This window comes from Tachypleus tridentatus, chromosome 7, assembly GCF_004210375.1.
Source record: "Tachypleus tridentatus isolate NWPU-2018 chromosome 7, ASM421037v1, whole genome shotgun sequence".
Taxonomy (NCBI): domain Eukaryota; kingdom Metazoa; phylum Arthropoda; class Merostomata; order Xiphosura; family Limulidae; genus Tachypleus; species Tachypleus tridentatus.
Genome location: NC_134831.1, coordinates 153110204 through 153130934, shown reverse-complemented (window position 1 = coordinate 153130934; position 20731 = coordinate 153110204). Strand labels below are relative to the sequence as shown.

The 20731-nt window shown below is 31.9% G+C and overlaps 1 protein-coding gene and 1 long non-coding RNA gene across 14 annotated transcripts in view; both read left to right on the top strand.

Annotated features, from left to right (window-relative positions):
- Window positions 1-20731, top strand: part of LOC143256934 (uncharacterized) — a 496333-nt gene that overhangs the window by 383765 nt on the left and 91837 nt on the right. The window lies entirely within an intron of this gene.
- Window positions 1-20731, top strand: part of LOC143256927 (retinoblastoma-like protein 1) — a 67108-nt gene that overhangs the window by 41856 nt on the left and 4521 nt on the right. The window contains exons 21-23 of the mRNA XM_076514815.1: window positions 7786-7943; window positions 10452-10508; window positions 19582-19752. Coding sequence (XP_076370930.1) covers window positions 7786-7943; window positions 10452-10508; window positions 19582-19752 — 386 coding nt within the window. The remainder of the gene's footprint in view (window positions 1-7785; window positions 7944-10451; window positions 10509-19581; window positions 19753-20731) is intronic.

Genomic DNA, 20731 nt, shown 5'->3' with positions numbered 1-20731 from the left:
TGGTCAATTTGACTGAGATTTTAACCACAAAAAAATCTAACTAAATCTAAATTACTGGGTTTTTTTTTCTAGAATTACTTCATATTGTAAATGTTACACCACATTTATTTATCCCAAATAGATCTGAGTTTGTAATAGTATACATCTATTTATAATTAATTTTTATTATTTTATTGCCCCCTTAGATGTTGATTCCTGCATGTGGTGAGGGGATCGCTCAGAGAAATTTCTGTACTTTCAGCTTACCTCTTCTGGGGTCTAAACATCCACTCATATGTTTGCTGTGTGTGGCGACCTGTGAAGAGTAGGAGAGGATCTTGGTAGTTGAATGGTCCAACCCCAACACACCACTTTGGCCTTCAATTCCTGTAGATAGGTGGCCCTCTCAGGGTCAATTGCCTGGTCACTTGGGCTTGGGTCAACCAAGTACCGGTGTTGGATGTTCTCAACAGATGTTGTGAACATTGTATCTGATTTTGGTGTTTGGGTAGAGTGCTCATGAAACTGTGACATTGCTGCAGTATCCTTGTTTGGCATTGTAGTGTGTCCCCTTGTATGGCCCCATGGCGGGGTGATGTCAGTGGGCACTGAAATGTATTGCCTTTATTATGGATATCCCCATTTATGAAAAAAAACAACAACAGATTATCGGAAAACAATCATACGTGGATAATTCTACTGTACAGTCACTAGCAGTCAGATTCTGTACCTCAGTTTCTAATTATGCATTCCTTTTTCAAGAAATCCTTATGGCAGTTGTCTCCCTTTTTTATTCAAAAAGGATTACAGGGGCTTGCTGGATCCTCTAAGTCAGTAAAGAGGCTACGCTCTGGAGATATTTTGGTGGAAACATCACCACAACGTACCAAACTTCTCTTGAAATCAAAGGCCATTGAGGTTACTCCCCATGCAACTCGAATTTTTCCAGAGGAATTATAGTTGAAAGAGATTTGAAGAACATTTCCAATTCAGAAATCCTCTCTGGTTTCTCCAGCCAAAGCATTTTTGTGGTGTGTCAAATCTCCATTTACAAAGACAGAATTGTGATGTCTACTGATGTTCTGATACTGACATTTACATCATCACATCATTTTGCCACAGTGAGCAGGTTATCTGAACTGTCAGATATAACCATACATTCTCAACTCTCTTGGATGCTTCCAGTGTCAGCAGTTCATTCACTTAAAATCGTGTCATAGTTCTTTAACATGTCCTTGGTGTGGTGGCAAAGATCATGATGCTTACGAGTGTGAACTGGAACCACACTGTTAATTGTAGTGTGGTCCACGTGCCTCTTTCTCTGTTTCTTGCCATAAATGGGTGGAGGAGAAAGAGGTGCAATGCTTGAAGACTGTAAATGATATCTCCTACCCAGTGGCTCAGAAATTATTTTTCCCCACTTCATCTCAGACATTTGAGATGCTACACTCTGTTCTACTGCCACAGTGGGAGTGCAGACAGATCTCTCCATGCCTTCAACAGAGCCACTTGCAAAATGTTTGAAGTCTTTTGCCCTCCATGATTAAAGGAGTTGTTTGAATTTATGTCTACTTCCATCCCTGTTTCCACTACTCCTTCCAGTGACTGACTAGTTCCACTTCCTTTGGGTTCAAGTGTTTCATTGGGTCTATCTTATTTGACATCTCTGAGATGCAAAATGATTATTCATTCACATCCTCAGTTGCTGGAATCTTTGTCCACAGAGAGACTTGCCTACTTGACCCAGGGTAGGATCCATGGAGGTTGATAGATTTTCGTCCAATAAAGGTAAAAAATGTGGTTGAAAACATAAAGGCTTCCCCGCTCCACTGTCCTTCACATAAATATAAATGGCCACTTTCCTCCAGTGGAACTATTGGTATTTTCACTTGAATATAGTTGACATTAAGGATTTGATTGATTCCAACCATCCTGTGTGTCTCTCCTTACAGGGAATGTTTCTCAAACCTGCCAATACAGTCACTTTAGGCAGTTTTCTTTGTACAGACATTACAGGTTGTATGATGGACGAGTGCATGGAGGGATGGCACTGCTGGTTGATCAGCATGTGCTCACCCTGTCTTTGGCACTCAATACACCTTTGGAGGCTGTGTTTCCTTGGGTTGTGCCATCACCATTTGTTCTCTCTTCCTGGCTCTTAAAGAGACCTATGATCAGTCAGACCTTGAAGCTCTCATTGAGCAGTTATCTTTTTAATCCTGGGAGATTTTAATGGACATAATCCCCTCTGGGGTGGTGTTGGTATTGATGGGGAGGGGTTGTTCCATAGAGAATATGCTCTTGAATCACAAAAATTGGGCTTTGTTTTATTTTAGCATGATTTCTTTTTACATATTTTGATAATTTTACTTTTATTTTTTACAGGCTGTTTGATGCAGATAGCCAAGTTGCTCTCTAGCAATAAACCAATGTGCCATGACTAACTACTGTCTGTGCCATTATATATTGTAACTTACTCAGGACACTTGCAGCTCACATTATGCTATCAAATTACATTACCCATGAGCTACTAAAACTAGTAGAAGCAGCTTGCCTGTGCACCTCTTAAAACATTTTTCTACATATTTTACTTAATATCATAACTAACCTAAAAGTATCCTTATTTATACATTTTATTTACGTTTATAATTACATGTAAAGAATAAACATGAAAAACAAAATAATAAAACTTGTCAAACCTTTTTTCTTGGTGTGAGTTATAGAAAACAGTTAACCCTAATTTTTTATACTGCTAATAATATTGCAGTTAATTTTTAGTTAATTAAATAACGCTCCAAACAATATAGACTAATAACACTCAAAAAGTAGACAAATTCTCTTACCTCAAAAATTTTCTGGCTTTCTAACTCTTGAATAGGAGTAATTACAAATTCTTCCAAGTAAGTCAATAACTTTCTAACAGGAATGATGTTTGTACTCTGAGTAAAAGTGACATTTAACCATTCAGAACATAACATTATACATTACATCATGTGATAGATGAAAACCTATTCATTATAGGTAATGTATAATTAAATGTAAGAGTGAACTATTGATGAATTATAAAAGAGGATGTAGCAGGAGAGGTATGATTTACTACTTGATAGCTGTGTAATTGATCACATTTGAAGACATAAATGTGGTTTATCTGACCAATGATTATTTTGGAGAAAATAATTCATTTTGTTTTAATTTTTGAGAGAGAGTTATTTAAATAGGGATAACGTGCTAGGAGATAATATGGCAAGAGAAAATGTGTCACACTAGGGTAAATTTAGGATTTAAAAAAATATTTATTATGTAATTAAGAACTTAAATGTTGTATACTATTAAAATATAGATCATTAGTTAAGATTTTATGCTATTTTAATTGATATGATGTAAACAAAAAGTGGTTTGATAAAATTTTAATGTAAGATGCTAGAACTGTTACCTAGGATACCTAGGGTGATAGGTTTAATTCATAACATTTACAGTTTTCTAGCTTTAAAGTATTTTATACGAGTATAATTTGGTAGGATGTTTTCTTAATTTTTTGATACTTGTAGAAATTCTATTCATTGTAATTTATGTAGTTGAGTATCCTCCTATATTCTTAGTTATAGTTTAATACCATTAAAATTAGAATCAGGTTATACCTGTAGCTTTAACTTTTAGTTGTTGCTGTTATTTTTACTTTAAATAAACTCTTCCTTGTTTGTTATTGGTGTTTTTTTCTTCTGTTTTTTAATATAAAATTATTTAATAATGCTTATGGGTGCCCTTTTCTTCTATGCATATCATGAAGTGTAACTACATTCAATAATGTAGTTAAACAACTTCATTACGAGTGTATATCAGTGAGATTAGTATTATAATGTGCTTACAATTCTATGATTTGTATTAAAGTTTTAACTTTATGGGCTCAGTCACAGGGACTAACATGTAACCATTTTATACTATTATACTTTTAATACAGTACATATATTTTCATTAAGTTTTGCAGATATCAGTAAATATACAATGTTTTTGTACACAAAATATCAGATTTTATTTGTTTTATTAATTTTTAAATAATAATTTGTTCATGCAAAATAATTTTGTTTTTAACCTCCAAGCTCCAGCCTTCATGATGTTTTAATGACTTACATTCAAATTTTAATTAAATTACTTTTTATTTATGTTATTCTAATTAGTAGAGCTTAAAATCATAGCTAATCTGTATTTTAATAGTACATATATGTTTTAAGTTCTTAATTTTATAAGTCAATACTTTTAAAAATATTCTAAATGTCCCATAGTGTGAGAAATATATTTTCTCTAGGCATCTACTCTTCTCCATTTTATTCATCACCCCTCCAATATGTCTAAAATTTAATGTAAGTTACAGACTATAAAATTATCATTGCTCAGACAAACCATGATTTTTATAGTTTTCAATCTTATTTGGTTACTGGGCCATCATATAGAAAATCAGGCTCCTCTTGCCACACTCACCTGTCACATCCCCTCTTTAAGGATTTGTTAATAGTTATGTCTTAATACAATAATATGTATAACCAATAGTAAGCTGAGGTTTACATTTATCAAATGAAGTATAGTATGTAGTTTTCTGAACAGAAAATTGTAAGTTTTTTATTAGTACAAGCTTCTTTCTCATGGGAAATGTAATGACCATCTTGGGTGAATTTGTAATGGTTCTTGTCACATAGTTTAAAAGCCAGAAAAATTGTGCTTCTTTTTGCATGCTTTTATTTTGTTCTTTGATGCATTCTTTAATTAAATAAAAATGTGCATTACTACCATAAGTTATAAAAAAAAGGTTTAATTGTCATCAACAACAACCACAAGAAAGAATACTTAGCTAAGTACCTATTTCTTGTTGATTCTTTACTTATTATTATGAAAGTGACTAAAATATAAAAGTAGGCCTCTCGTTAGTTAAGATTAGTTTAAGTAAACTAAATAATATAATAAAGATGTTAGTGAGGCATTCATATGAACAGCTTGTGGGTATTGTAGTTCAGTAGCATAATGTGAACTGCATGTTCCTCAAATGATTTACAACTTGTAATGGTGTGAATAATAGTTGGACATGGTCCAAAGAGTAATCAAATGGCAATAAACTAATAAAATTTAAGTATAAATAGATGTATACTGTTACAAGTTTACTGCTACTTAGGGTAAACAAATGTAGTTTCATGTTACAATTTTAAGTATAGAAAGACAAAATGGTAAATTAGATTTATTGATTTTTTTTTGGAGGTTATGAGGTTGGTGAAATTGATTAACCCTGTATAAAAATAGGGTAGAGAAAATAATGAATGAAATACAAAATTTTACCAAGAACAAAAATTTTAGCTGTGTTTAGGAGGTTTTGGGATTACACAAAGGAAATTTGAGATTTATGAAATGAAGAATTGTAGTTTTATTCTTAACATAAATTATTTTGCACACTGACCATTCAAAAAATACTCATTGGCAAATTTTTTTAGTTCTTTGAAATATTTTACTAAAAATACAACTTTTTGTGTGTGAAAGATGTGTTTACTAAAAGACTGCCAAATTTTGTGAAAATATACATACTATATTGAAAGTTAGTAGTATCAAAACTGAAGACTTTAAACAAGTACAAACAGGTCACATTGTCAGTTAAAGTGACTGAGCTCCTATTGAGAAAGTTAAAAGATTAAAAATACTTTTATACATCAGAAAATTGTTAAATTTCACAAATCTTTATAATCTTCAAATAATTATCAACTTTTTTTGTAAAAAAAATATATATAGGGAAAAAGAGAAGGATAGAAAACAAAGGTATTTTCCGTGTACAAACCTTGCACTTGCATATCATAATATGCTAAGCCTTGTCAAATCTCGCATGTGGAGGATGTAAGACAACTTTTTTTTTGTTTTATATGTGATTTTGAAATTTTAAAAAAGTCATTACTATACCAATGCCACAGAAATTCCATACAATTCATTAGGATGAGTTACTAAGCTGTATCTGAGTATCATAAATATATTTTAAGCTCCATTTTCCTCTTACCTTTCTGCTTTGATTGTTACAATAGAAAGGGAGGTTTTCTCAGGTAAACGTTTTGCAGAATTTGCAAAAACCAAATGAGGGGACATTCTGAGTTTTCAGTTCACTACACACAACTTAGAGAATGAAGTGTACATAGCATTTCCAAGAATTGAAGAAGTGGGCAGAGCCATCTTGGTTGGTCCTCTAAATACAATAATATCTCAGAAAATAGAAGAGATACAAAGTTCTGACTTGTCAGTATTGGTAATTTGAGTTTTTATTTTATAAGAAACTATAGACTTTATATGTTGACATCACACATCTAATTTGAACCAAAACTGCATTCAACATACCACAACACAAAAATCAGTATCTAGGAATTTTTTAAAATATTTACTTTTACATTAAGAAATTAATTAATGCATAATACTAAATGTTTAATTATAATCTACAGTGTGATACCTGATGACTGACATGCATTTATAAAAGAGAAATTCACTAACATTTTAAATGTAGGTTGACAACTGTAATGACATGACCTTTGATCTCTGACAGTAGGAAGACCTGTCAAGATAGGATTAATTCCTTTATATCAAAGGAAACCAGAAGAAAGAAACTTCACTTTTGTTGTCAGATGACAACAAGCATTTACAACTCTAACTTTTGGTCTCTGTAACCTTACTGTACAAGGAGTACTATTCTACTTTTCTGCTTAGTGAGAAACTAGGTTAATTTCTTTGTTTGTACATTCTTCTTTCAAATTTGCTTGGGTCAGTACTTCTCTGTCACATGAAACAAATTTTGTTTAGTCTTGTGAGATACCATGCCCATCTTGTATAATTAAACTTCAGATTTAGAAGCTGTGCTTGATGTATGTGTTTATAGCTAATTGAAAGTACTCATAATGAACTATGTAGTACTGTTCATCATCCTAAATTATTGATGCAAGGAAAGCTGCTATATCATTGGAGAGTTTGAATGAAGTGTAATGATCAAGGCTGTAATCTGAACACAAATGAAATTTTTAGACCTACATATGGCTTAGTTAGAAAGTCATAATTTTATATGCTTTGTTATTGTGCTATTAATCTAGTGATTTATAATTTTTTAATGTTTGAAAATGCATAATAAAAATCTTTAAAAATTAGTTTGCCTCTATATGATATTCAATGAGGGTTATCAAGTACAGTGCATGTGGGCAAAAACATTTTGTAACAGTGTAAGTACAAGATATCATTCATTTTGAAATATTATTTACTATTCTGTATTTTATGAAAAGTGATTGAAATTTAAGAACATATCATTAAATAGTAGTAATTTAACATGTAATGTGTGGTAACTAAAATCTATTTATGGGGGAAAAGTGATGTTTGAAATATCTGTTCATTTGTTCTCAAACACCTCACTGTGGTCCATAAAAATAGTAATGACATCAGCAGTGAATCATAACATAATGATCAGCAAGTTTCTAAGTTTGTTGCAAAAAATTCACTAACGAATTCAGAAACAAATCTAGTATTTAGTTGTTTTTTTTTGTATAAAACTTTTTAATGTTTTCAGGTAGTTTACAACACTTTAAGAAATGCATGCATTTTTCAGAAGTTATAGTATGACTAATCTCACCATAACTTTGGTTGTTAAATGTTAAGCTTTTTGGGTGTAAACTGAAGGCATAGAATTAAATCTTTCCATTAGGATGAACTTCAGTGTTAACTGAACTTACTTTATCAATTACTTCTAAAGCACAATTTATTGGAGATCATGGGAAAGTTGTGATTAAACCAACATAGATTTCTTTATAGATTCAAAGAGAACTGAGAGACTAAGCACAATACGATCCTCAAGTACTCTTCCTGTACCTCATCCTAGCAGCCAACCACCCACACCCACAAGACTTGCAGGAACTGGGGCACATTTTGAGTTTGATGAATGGGGTGATCTCATTCAGTTTTATAACAAGGTATGCAATTTCAGGTTTTTGCTGGGAACATATTTAAACTAAATAAATTAAATTGTATTATATTGTGTATCATTATGGAGTAAAGAGTAATTGGAGGTCACTACATGATGTTTAAAAAGAATGTCCATAATGACTTGTATCATTTTTTAGACTAAGTTTGAGTTAGTTTTATTCTGTAATAAAAGTGCTTTTAAAATGTGTAAATTGATATATTTTACTTTTTTAATAACTTTTGTATGCTTATAGGATTATAGTACATAGTATTTAAATTAAGTGAAGTTACAAAGATTTTTTTGTTTATGGTTACATCTAAATGCTTTACAGTATGAAAATGTATACGTAATTTTTCTTTAGTTGATGATTTATTGCTTAATAAAATACAACTTTAGTTCATGTGAATAGCATCCTACTAGCTCAGAGGTAAGATTGAGGTCTTACAACACTAAAATTTAAATAGGATTTGAAGCAAGGTCCCTATCAATATGACATTCAGGTGATACAGAAAGTTTTGTTAAAAATAATAAGGTTATGTGTCTAGATTTACAAACAATAGCTTCAATAAATTTTTAAAACGCTCTATATTATATCAGAGAGCACTATATTAGAAGTTATTGGGTTACAAAAGAACAAAATTGACAAAAACATTCTGTAGCTTAATGACTTTCAGCTTACTTTTCTCCAAATTTTTATTATATAATTTATATCATATTAGTTCAGCATTGATTTCATTTATGCAAAATCTTATTCTGTGTTTGTGAAATGCATAAAAATAGGAAAGGAACCTAAAAGTAAGGTTCTTCCAAACCCCTTTCCATAACAGAAGAATATGGGATATCACTTTAATATTATTCCTTCTGGTAGTAAAAATACTTAACCAGTTTACTGTAACTTAGATTCAACCTACAGTTAAAGGTGCTTAAATAATATCTAGTTTTGACCTAAAGAAATAAATTAATTTTTTATTCCTGTCATTCAGTTATGAAATGTCAAAATGTTATGAGACACTATTTTGGAAAAAAACAAAACAAAAAACTTCATTTTGAATTTGATTTCAAAATAGCAATCTAAAAGATCTATAATCTTAATCTCAGCTTGTAAAAAAGCATTTGACTACAGAATGTATGGAAAGGATTGGTGTTGAGTATTTGAATTGTATAATTAAAATTTTTCATGACTGCAGACAGGAACAGTTTTTTTATTTTAAATATGCATAATAACATTTAAAGATATTTTCTGTGGTGCTGATGTTAAATTGTTTAACTTTTCTTTTTTAATCAGAATTTTTCTTTCCTGTAACTGTTGTATTTTTATTTTTTAAATTGATTTTCAGTTAAATATAACTTAAAAACATCAGGATTCTTCTTGGTACTTCTAAATCTAATTCTGAAAGTTTTGTTTTACATTAATCATCAAATAATTTTAACAACTAATACGATCCAAATATCACCTAGTTTTTAATTTTTTTATTTAAATCTAAATTCAAATTACAAAAAGTTCAAACTTAAGAAATGAAAAATATAGTTTTTGGTTTAATCTTAATATAAGTTTATTTTGAGCTATGAACTCAAGTAATCGTTTTATTATAAATGGTAGTTCTACAAGTTACAAAGTAATATAAGTCTATTTCAAATTTCATTTTGGTGTTTTTATTTTCCTGGTGAGTTACATACATTAAGACAAATTTTGAATGAAATATTGTCCAGATGATTAACTATTTATATCACCAATGATGCAATGTTTGACATACGAGTTCTTGAACATGGGAACATAAAAGTTTGCACAGCTACTTGCTCAGAAAAGTGTCTCAGTGTTATTTATTCACTTGTATGAACTTAACCATCCACAACTGACCATATTTTCATTAAAATGCCAAAAAAAATTGTTTTTATAGCATATAGTGATAGTGAGTGTTTGAAGTTGAAGGTAGGTTCAGCACTAAATATTTTTGTAACACTATTATAAATCCAATGTCATATATGCTGTCATCAAGTTATTTTTATTGATATACATAACTTCTTTACATTTTGTTTGGCTGTAGTATTAATATCAGATTTTCAGTTTTTCTACAAAAATTAATAAAAATTCAGATGAGGATTCCTTATGAATGTTTTACTATGTAATATATACATATATATATTTGCTCTTGAGGTTCTGTATTAAATAATTCTTTTGTCTTGTAATTTTTATTTTTTATGCAGTATTTGCTATTGATTTTTTATTTTACTTTTTTAATAATTTTTGTATGCTTATAGGATTATAGTACATAGTATTTAAATTAAGTGAAGTTACAAAGATTGTTTATGGTTACATCTAAATGCTTTACAGTATAAAAACATATACGTAATTTTTCTTTAGTTGATGATTTATTGCTATAAATTATTATTATTAATTAAATCTCTAATAATGCTTAAACTAAAAATCTTAAATTTTGTTACCAGTAGTTATATTTTTAAGAAAACTGGGTAGCTTTTCTAAAAGGTATTAGATGTGCCTTTTATTATTATTTAGGTGTTTGTGCCAAAGCTGCAGAAGTTTGCCCGGAAGTTTTCTCAGTCCATTAATGGGGTAAGTTAATTATAAGGAAATAAAACTTGTATGAATTTATTGAATTGTGTTAGTGAATTATATTCTCTAGACTAATGAAATTTGTCTTGAAACAGGTTCTGATTTGGGACCAACAACCAATATTTTTAATAATTCTGAAATTTTATTTCTCTGTGGTTAACAAATAGAAGCATTAAATTAACAATTGCCATTAACATTTTAACTTGTGTTTCTAAATCTTATCCTCAGTTTGTTGCTAATTCATAATTGAACATGAAGGTTAATTTCATCAAATTTTTTGGCTATAAATATAAGCTAAAAATCAAATACATATGTTGCAACACAAATACATAATCTTCTAGGGGACTCAGTGTGAAGTGTTAGGGTTTATAATACCAAAATTCAGGATTCAATTCCTGTATGCATAGTGCACATATTCCATAAATTTGCACATATGTTAACAACAAAAACATTGTATGGTATGAAAAAAAATCTCAGATGCTTGTGTGAGTGTGTTAGACAGGTGAAGATAATAACTTCAGATTGAGGATTGTAGCACTTCTATATTTCTCTAATAGAAACTAAAGTAATAATGCTGCAGTATATCCTGTGAACAGCCTATCAGAATATTACTAGAATTATGCTTCTATCACAGATATGCTACATTTAGTTTTCAGTTTTGAGTAAAGAAGATAAGTAAGTCTAACTTTTTTACATGGAGTTGGTTTGTGACCAATCTTGAAATGATTAGTTTTCATACTGTAACTTTTATATAGTACTTGCAACTTCACAAAATTTGGCAAGTTTTTTTGTAAACATTGCAAGTCTTTTGCACACAAAAAAATATTTTTTTTAATTAAATACTTTTGCTAAAGATATCTGTGAACATGTAGAGTCAGTGTTGAATGTTGGAATCTTGTTTTTATCTAAACATTTTCAGATTTCATTTGCATAACCTTTAAAACATCCTAAATAAATAGCAATTAATTTTTTCATTAAAACTATTTTATCTTTTCTTTTCTTTACCCTAACACTATGGACATGGAGGTCCTAAACCAAAAACTCTGTAGTCCACAGGTACATTCTGAAAGGGTTTATGCACTATTCCAGTACTGTTAGTCATGATAAGTTAACATGGACTGAATTCTGCCGTTGCAAAGTTTTCCTCATTATAGACAAAATTATTTCATGTTTTAAATATATAAATATATATATTTTTGAACAGTATTACAAAAAAAATTTACTATGTAAAATCTATAGGCAGTTTAATAAGTTTACGTGTGTGATACCGATATTTCTGATGTATTGAAAATAGCATGATATAATATTGAATGTATGGAAGTACAAAGTCTGTGGGCAGTTGTCCAGTCTGCATTTATGAGAAAATCATCATAACAGACCACATTACTCTTTTGCATGGTAACTGGGGAAGAAGCTGGATTTGAATGGAAAGGTGTATAATTTCACCTAAGAACTTGTGTAATTGAATCTTTGCACTGAGAAATGCTTATTCTAATCCAAACTAAAACTAGGTACATATCTTGGGAATTATTATAAATATGAAAGTTAACAGTTGAACAAAATAATTTATGATTTGATAATTGTTACATGTCTCTCTGTATATTTTGCGCGTAAGGCGTGCACTCGTAATCCTAGGGTCGCGGGTTCGTGCCCGATTGCGCTAAACATTCTCGCCCTCCCAGCCGTGGGGGTATAATGTGACGGTCAATCCCACTATTCGTTGGTAAAAGAGTAGCCCAAGAGTTGGCGGTGGATGGTGATGACTAGCTGCCTTCCCTCTAGTCTTACACTGCTAAATTAGGGACGGCTAGCACAGATAGCCCTCGAGTAGCTTTGTGCGAAATTCCAAAAAACAAACAAACAAAAGCCTCTGAAGAATTATTCTATCTGAAGGTTTATCCCTAATGTTAGACAGTGTCATTGGCAATGGTAACACTGTCCATCTTACAAATGTTTTAGTTTTTTAAAGGCCATTGGCCTTTTAACACTAAGTTTTTATTTCATAAATTAGACTTTGTTTTGTTTTTATTAATATGATTCCTTTTACAAATTAAAGTACATTTAATTTGATATGAAATAAGAAAACAGCTGTAACATCAAATAACTCAAAACCAGGACTGGAAAGGCCAACGTCAGGTGTTTAACGCTGATTTTTTTAACTTATTTGTTAGTCATCCTAGCAAGTTATGATAATTAAGATTATGCTACAGAAAGTCTTTTAAAACTTGTATTACTCTAGCTTCTCTGTTACTACCGTAAAGTAGATTTCAAAATTGGATTTAGTGCTATTTCAGTTTTTAATTCAAATATTAAACTTTGTTTTACCTTGATTCCTTTTATGAATTTTAATAATTTTACTTTAATTCTAATTTTTTTTACTGGGTGTTTGGAGTCCAGTTGTTTTACGCCATAAAATGCCAAACCAACCAGCCAATTTACTGCTCCATGTGCATTTTGTAGCAATAAAGACTAAATGACTCATCTTCCTATGCTTTTTTTCTATGCTGTTTTTTCCCCGTATAAAAAAAATTGCTAGGTAAAATGTTGCCAACTTTGTCAAGAATGGCTTGAGGGGCCTTAAATGTGTAAATAAACTTAAATTTGAGTTGGGCCTGACAGCAACTAATACTTCAGTGTTTTTGCCTTCGACAGATCAGTAAGAACATCAGAACACTATTTTGATCTTGATTCTGATGTTATTTCAAAGACAGTCTGAATTTGATCTTAACATGACTTATTTTCATGTATTAATGACATGCAGTCAAAATGTTGCATTGTTATATGTTGATGTTATGCCATCACAAACTATTAGTGGTTGTAATTAGACTTTAAATTCCTAAATTCTTAGCCAATCAAAAACAAGTATTTTAGGCCTAATATTGTGATTCAATCCAAATAACATACTTATCACTCATCTGAAATAGGGCAAGATATATTTCAGCTTTGGTGTTTTATCATTATTATCAGATAAAGGATTTTAATGTGTTTTTTTGCATTATACTGACCTTTTACGTGTTGTGGCAGTAAAAGCCATGACTGTCATGTTGAGCCATTTTTCATGAACAGTATTTGGGCACTTGAGGGATTTATGCAGTTGTCTTCTTGCTTGTGCTTGTTGTTCTAGCGGTGACTGTAGTGTTGAACTTTGTGTGAATTGTAATGGCTTGCAATCCTCTTACGTATGATTCCTAAAATGGTAGGGAAAAGGAAGGACAGTATGTCAAAATGCTGAACAAGTTTTTCTGCTGTAGTGCTTTTCACTGTTTCAGTTGGGGTACAGACTCTTCACCTCTGTATCACCTCATGAATTGTCATTGCTTTTTGTGAAGGTTTCATCTTCATGTGTCTTTGAACATATCCTATATTCGTATTTCCTTTAGCCTCATAGAGTGTCTGTCTCTTACCCCACAGGCTCTCATCAGCAAGATTCCTATACATTAACAGCATTGAAGGTGCTGGTTAGTCTTTCACTGTCACAAAAGACATTTCTTAAACCTATCAATGCCAATACAGTTCAGTGTTGTTGTTATTTTTTCATTAATTTAAAAGGATAAGTTATGTGATGGTTGTATTTATGGGGAGTAATTTTGCTTGTTAGCTAGAATACTCCCTTCATGCCTGTTCCACTCACTGTGCTACTGGAAACTGCTACTATCTGTGTGTATCTGTTGACCAGCCCATTAAACTGCTCTCTATTTTTCTCCACTTATCACCTAGAGAAGAGGGTGATCAAGCATACCCCAATAATCTTGTTATGCAATTGCTATCTTATCTTGAAGACATAAATGAATACTACCCACTTTGGAGTGATGGGGGTGAAAGTATTGGTAAGAGAAGTAGGTATGTAGAGCATCTGTTATCTAGTCATTTTATGTTTTATTTGTATTAACAGTTGTATTAACACGGATCATGGGTTGAAGGCCACGACTTTGCATTTGTTGATTTGTGTTCAGAATTTTACTCAATTACTATTTTATGAACTTGTGCCAATTAGCTTGGTATAAAATTATATCATATAATTCAAATTTTAGTAATATACATTAATTAATTATATTAATTTAAATATTGAAAACAAATATTGATTTGTGTGTGTGTGTGTGTGTGTTGAATACAACAATGGCTCAGGTGTTTGTGATGTTTAAATACGAAGTTAATAGGTTTGTTTGAATTAGAAACTCAAATTACCAATATTGAGAAGTCAATGTAAAAAAAGCACCCTTTTTGAGATATTGTATTTAGTGAATTGATTTTGGTGATTCCACCAATTTCCATTTTTGAAAAGACTTGTATATACCTATTTCTGTTTATGATGTGTCAAAAGCTCAAGATGTCTTCCACAGTTTCTCTGAGCCTTTACAAATTATTCATGGGGAAACCCTTCATTTTCTTGATAGATTTCATATAGTAAAGTTAGATAATAGTGAGCTCAAAAGTTCATATTTTTTAGACCCAGATATAGTTTAGTTATTAAGTTTGATAAATTACAGTGGAATTCTGTGGTACTGATATAATAATTTGAGTTTTTGTAATTTCAAAATGTATGTACAAAGTCATAAAAAATTTTGTTTCACATTCTCCACATAAGAACTTTGATAAGGCTTAGCAATTGGTGACAAGCAGAAAACAAGTACAGAATTTGTAACTAGAAGAGATAATTGTTTACTATACTTCTTTATTTACTGTTCTTTGTTTTAAGAAAATTAGTTTAAGAAATTACTTGCAGATAGTAATAATGTGTTACAACTGAGATGTGACTGTATTTTACAAAATACTAGTTCACTGAAACCAGTGCAAAGATAGTTGCTTTATAAAGGGCAGTTTTATATTCTTGGATATGGTAGCATGAGTGCATGTACACTGCATCATTACAACTTCAGTAATGTTAACCAGGCATGACTGAAAAGACAGTATAATAAATATATACAAGTTTAATGTTATGAGATTTAGATTAAACATTTGTGTTTTTAATTTATAATTTTTAGTCATTTTAGAATAAACAAAAGCATAATTTATATTTCCTAATTTTTTTATGGTGGTTACAAGGGCAATCAAAGCAATTGAATCAGTACAGAGATTCAGTTGTGAAAATAAAGTGTAAATATTTTTCTTATTATATGCTTAATTATTATTTGGAAGTTATAAAGATTTTGCATGTGAATTTTGACATCTTTTTGATGCATAAGTATTTTTAATCTTAAATCAAAATTACTTTGCACGAGAAAAACTACTTAGCAGATCTTAAAATGTAAAGAAAAATGTCTGATATTTTGCATATGAAAACTTGTAATGCTTACTGATATTCTAAAAATGTCATTAAGATATTCTAACTAATATTAAAAGGTAAAACAAAAACTATAACAAGCACAAAATGGTTACAAGATCAATCCTTGGGACTGTGTCCATACTGGAAGAAATAATATTTAGGTTTGGATTTTAAACTATAAAAAATTTAGTACATTGAATTAAAATTTTATATATATATAAAAAGTTACATTAAATCAGGGGTTCCCAACCTTTTGGCATTCGCGACCCCTTACCTAAAAGTTTGAAACCCATGTGACCCCCTACTTAGGGCTTACTATCAGCAGCTTAATTTTTCTTTTATTTTCTGTGAAGGAGAGGGAAAGAAACATCTAAAAAAAATATTTAAAAATTCTGTAATTATTTATTAGCAAATTAAATCACATTGGTCCAACCTGAATTCACAAAAAGAACATACATTTCTTAAAATAATATTAACATAGGCTTGAACAGCTATCCAACCCAGCTAGTGAGATGCCTGATGTTGCATTTCAGCAGCAAGCTTTGAAATTCGTGGCCGAGCGTTTGTTAGAGCCAGTCTCATGTCATCTCCAACATCCAATCTGTTCTTATTCTTTGTTTTTATATTGACAAGAGTGGAAAATCCTGCCTCACACAAGTAGGTAGAAGCAAATGGAACAAGGACACTTAAAGCTATCATGCTGACTTTGGAGTATGACTGATACATAGCGCAGCAGAACTGAGTCACGGATTTCACCTTGAAGAGATCACGAGCTGAAGAGTCATTTCTTAGATCCAGAAATTCATCTTGGATGTCATCTGGGAAGCTGCATACATCAAGTTCAGTACAAAATGGGTTCCTTACCAGGGCCTCCTGTTCCTGTGATAGCTCAGGGAAGTAACGCTCGACTTCCTTTTCTAGAGACTGAAGATGTTCGGTAATCTCATCTTTGAGGAACTGATCCAGTTGGATCTGAGACTCATCCGTCACTCCACAAAGTTTTTCAAACATAGCGATGTTTCCAAGATTGGTGTTTCGATGCCAGTTCTTAAGTTTGGAAACAAAGGCCCGAAGACTATCTTGAAAAAGGAGAACATGTGTTTCCCTTCCTTGAAGCTTCAAATTGAGCTTGTTCAGCTGGTCAAAAATGTTGGCTAGGTACACAACCCTTTTATTCCATGCTTCATCTTCGAAGTGAGCTACAAGATCTTTCCTTTCTTGAATCTCCAGGAATAGTTTTATTTCATCTTTCATTTCAAAGACATGATTAATAACGTTTCCTTTCGACAACCAACGTACTGCTCTGTAGAAGAGAAGGACTTCGTGGTCAGCATTCATGTCTTTGCATAGTTCTTTGAATAGGCGAGTGTTGAGTGCTTGAGTCTTCACATAATTTACAATTTTGATTACAGTTTCAAGCACTTCCTGCAGAGAGACAGGGAGAGCCTTACTGGCGAGAACATATCGGTGAATCATGCAGTGGATGCCCTTTGCTTGAGGTGCTAGCTTCTTCACTCTCGACTGGAATCCTGATTTTGATCTCAGCATAGCCAGTGCCCCATCCGTACAAACCCCACACACGTTTTCCCATTGAAGATCTTTGTCTTGAAAAAAAGTTAACTTTTTCCATGACATCATCAGCTTTTGTTGGGTTTCAAGTGCACTGCAGAATAAGAATTCGTCTTTGATGTCACCTGAATTAATGTACCTCACGAAGACAAGCAACTGAGAACATGAACTTACATCTGTTGACTCGTCGAGCTGAAAGGAGAACAAAGGGGAACTCTTGATTTTAGTCAAAACCTGTTCCTTCACATCCATAGACATTTTAGAAATGTGCCTCTGTATAGTATTATTTGACAGGGATACTTGCTGCATCTTCTTTGCACTGGCTTCTCCAAGAATAAGATTTACTGCTTTCATCATGCAGGGTTTAAGAAGTGTTTCTCCAATCGTTTGAGGCTTTTTTGTTTAGCAATTTCGAATGCAATTTCATATGAAGCTTCCACTCACGGCTGCACTCTGCTGCTGAAAGCGACCCACTTCTATCGATTCTTTGGCTTTTAAGACACCGTTCATGCCGTTTGAAGAAATCCAAACCCTTCTTGCGTGTTCTTGATGTTTCGTCTCGAGATGACGCTTGAGTTTTGATGGTTTCATTGACTCTGCACTCAGGACAGCATGGCACAAAACACACTGTGGTTTCTCGATGCCGTCGTTAGCGAGCACAGTGGTGAAGCCAATGTTGAGGTAGCATTCTGAGTATCTGTGCCGTTTAGCCATGGACACAACTCACCTCTACTGCTTACTTATCTCCTTGTTAAAATAAAATAAAAATGTTGAATAATGAACACTTTGGCAACTGTAGATCTTACACTGACTACTTGTGGGGGGTGCAGGTTGAGTAATGATGGGGTAAGTATTGGGAGGGAGGGGAGCGTGGCCAGTCGCACGATTCGTCATCCACCAATCAGCAACGGACATGTGACTCACGTGTCGACAGCGAGCACACACACTTAATCACAGCTAAACAGACACACAAGCATACATACATGCGCGTGCACTCACATACTCGCTACTCACTAGTACACATACATACAGTTGCAGACACAACCACATTCACTCACAGGCACGCATACATACACCCATAATATCACCTAATGACATTGAACTAACGTAGCACACATTTTGCTTTGCACCGAAACAAAAAAAATGTAAGAGCATGAAAATGTAATTGATGAAATAAAATTAATGTTATCCCAAGCTACTTCTAACAAGGCTACGCGACTCCCCTGCCAAGGCTTCAGTGGTCGCGACCCACCGGTTTGGAACCCCCCTGCATTAAATACAAAGTTCAGTGGAATGGCATGCATTTTGACAGTTTTGCTTTTGTTAGGTAGTTTGATGCTACCATGACTGATGATGTTCAAAGGGTAGCAAAGCTCTTTCTGATGCAAAATACTTGTACACTCAAAGTATAAAGATATATTAAAATCTTGAAAATAGAATTTCAAAGACAAGTACTCTCTTATACTTAATGGTATTGGAAAACAGGAATTTGAATGAACTTGATGCACGAGAATCATCTAGAAAGAGACTTCCAACGTGTTGTACCCCAAATGAGGTGAAACCAAAAAATAATCTCATAACAGGTGAGAAAAATGAACACAAGGATAGTGGCAAAAGCCATCACTTATCTAAAGTTACAGTACTCAAAATAATCAAGAAGAATTTTCACATGGAAAGGTTATGTTTACACAAGTTACTTGTGTGATATATCCAAGAAAGGAAGTTTCCAGTCACTTCTCCCATCTAGCCATCACATACCTCAAGCAGTTGTGAAAATTAAATGGATGTTCATAATATACTGTATGGAGATGCATTAATTAAAATGTAAGATGCACTGCCTGTGGGTTTCTATGTCAATCAAGCTGTTGAAATGGTAATGGTAAAAACCATTGTTCTCATAAACTAGAGTGTTTATGGAAAGCATGCAGGGAAAATGATGCACTTTGGGCAAGACAACCACATGTAAAAAACCTTTTTCTATGGAAACTACATTACAAGGATATTGTTAAAGTACAAGAGATCTTCAGAAAGAGCATGAATGGTCTGTGACAGTGTGGTGAAGCTCCAAAATAATTTGAATTTAATTTACTCAAATCCTTTTCAAAATTAAGTGTTTTATCCTTGATAATGGATTTTTATATTGGAATTATTATTATAATTGTGTTTTTTTTGTGCTACAGTTTTTTGGTATTCAAAAGTGTTTTTAAATTTTTAATTGTTTGAAATATCTAACTCTTGTAGGTAGAATCTCCTACTCTTTCTCCACTTCCGAGGCTTAATGCCAACCCAATGTCACCCTGGCGACGGGTATGTAACAAGCATTCTGTTTTCATCAGTCCATTGAAAAATGCTAGTTTTCCACCTTCTCCACACCGACCAATGACATATAGTTTTAACAGAAGTCCTTCAGAGGTGTGTATTTGTTGTTCTGCATAACTACAAATATGCTTATTTGTTTCCGATTATGAGATCTTCTGTTATGATCTCTTAGTATGTCTTTTTGACTTTATGTATATTTATACATATTTTAATGTCTTTTTGACTTTATGTATATTTATGCATATTTTAATGTCTTTTTGACTTTTTGTATCTATATATATATATTTCAATGTCATTTTTATGTCAGTATTTTCTTTTCAATTTCTTAGTGTTTTTATGTATAGTTACAGGGTATTAAGTATGATGTTTTAATTTCTGAAAAATATTTAAAGAGAAGTATGTTGCAGGCATCCATATGCTAAACTATTTTAAAATTTGACAGTTATTTGCTGGTTAAAATTTAGTTGTGTAGTACAAAGTTTTTAAAATGAAACATTAAAAGTTACCTAAACATGTATAATAATGTGAATGGACAGTTGGTATGTACTAAAATGCCCAAGAAGATTTTCACTTACTGTATCAACCTATATGGTGTGATTACTTTAAAACAATGTGTTATTATTGACATATGTGTAAAATACCTAATTTTCTCCATCCTTCATTCAATTTTAGTAATTCCAAACAAGACATTTAAAATTAAACATTTTGTATGTATTAATCCTAATCAAAACCTCAGTTGAACATTAAAAAAAATTAAAAACAACATTTTCTTGTACAATACTTAGGGATTATGTATTTTGTTGGTGAAACAAAATTAATGAAAAATGAAGATAATATATTGAGACAGTAAAAGGAAATCAGTAACGTTAGTTACTGAAGAAATAAATATAAATAGTCAGCCACAAAAATGTTAAGCAAGAAGTATAGCTTCTAAATAATACTCTGCATTATTATACATTTAAGAGCACATTTAATATGGTTCCATTTGTTTTAAGCTACAAATCTGTAAAGGTTTCAAAATGAATATTTTGGATATAAAATCAATTCTTCCAAGCTCTCAGTAAGTTCTGTT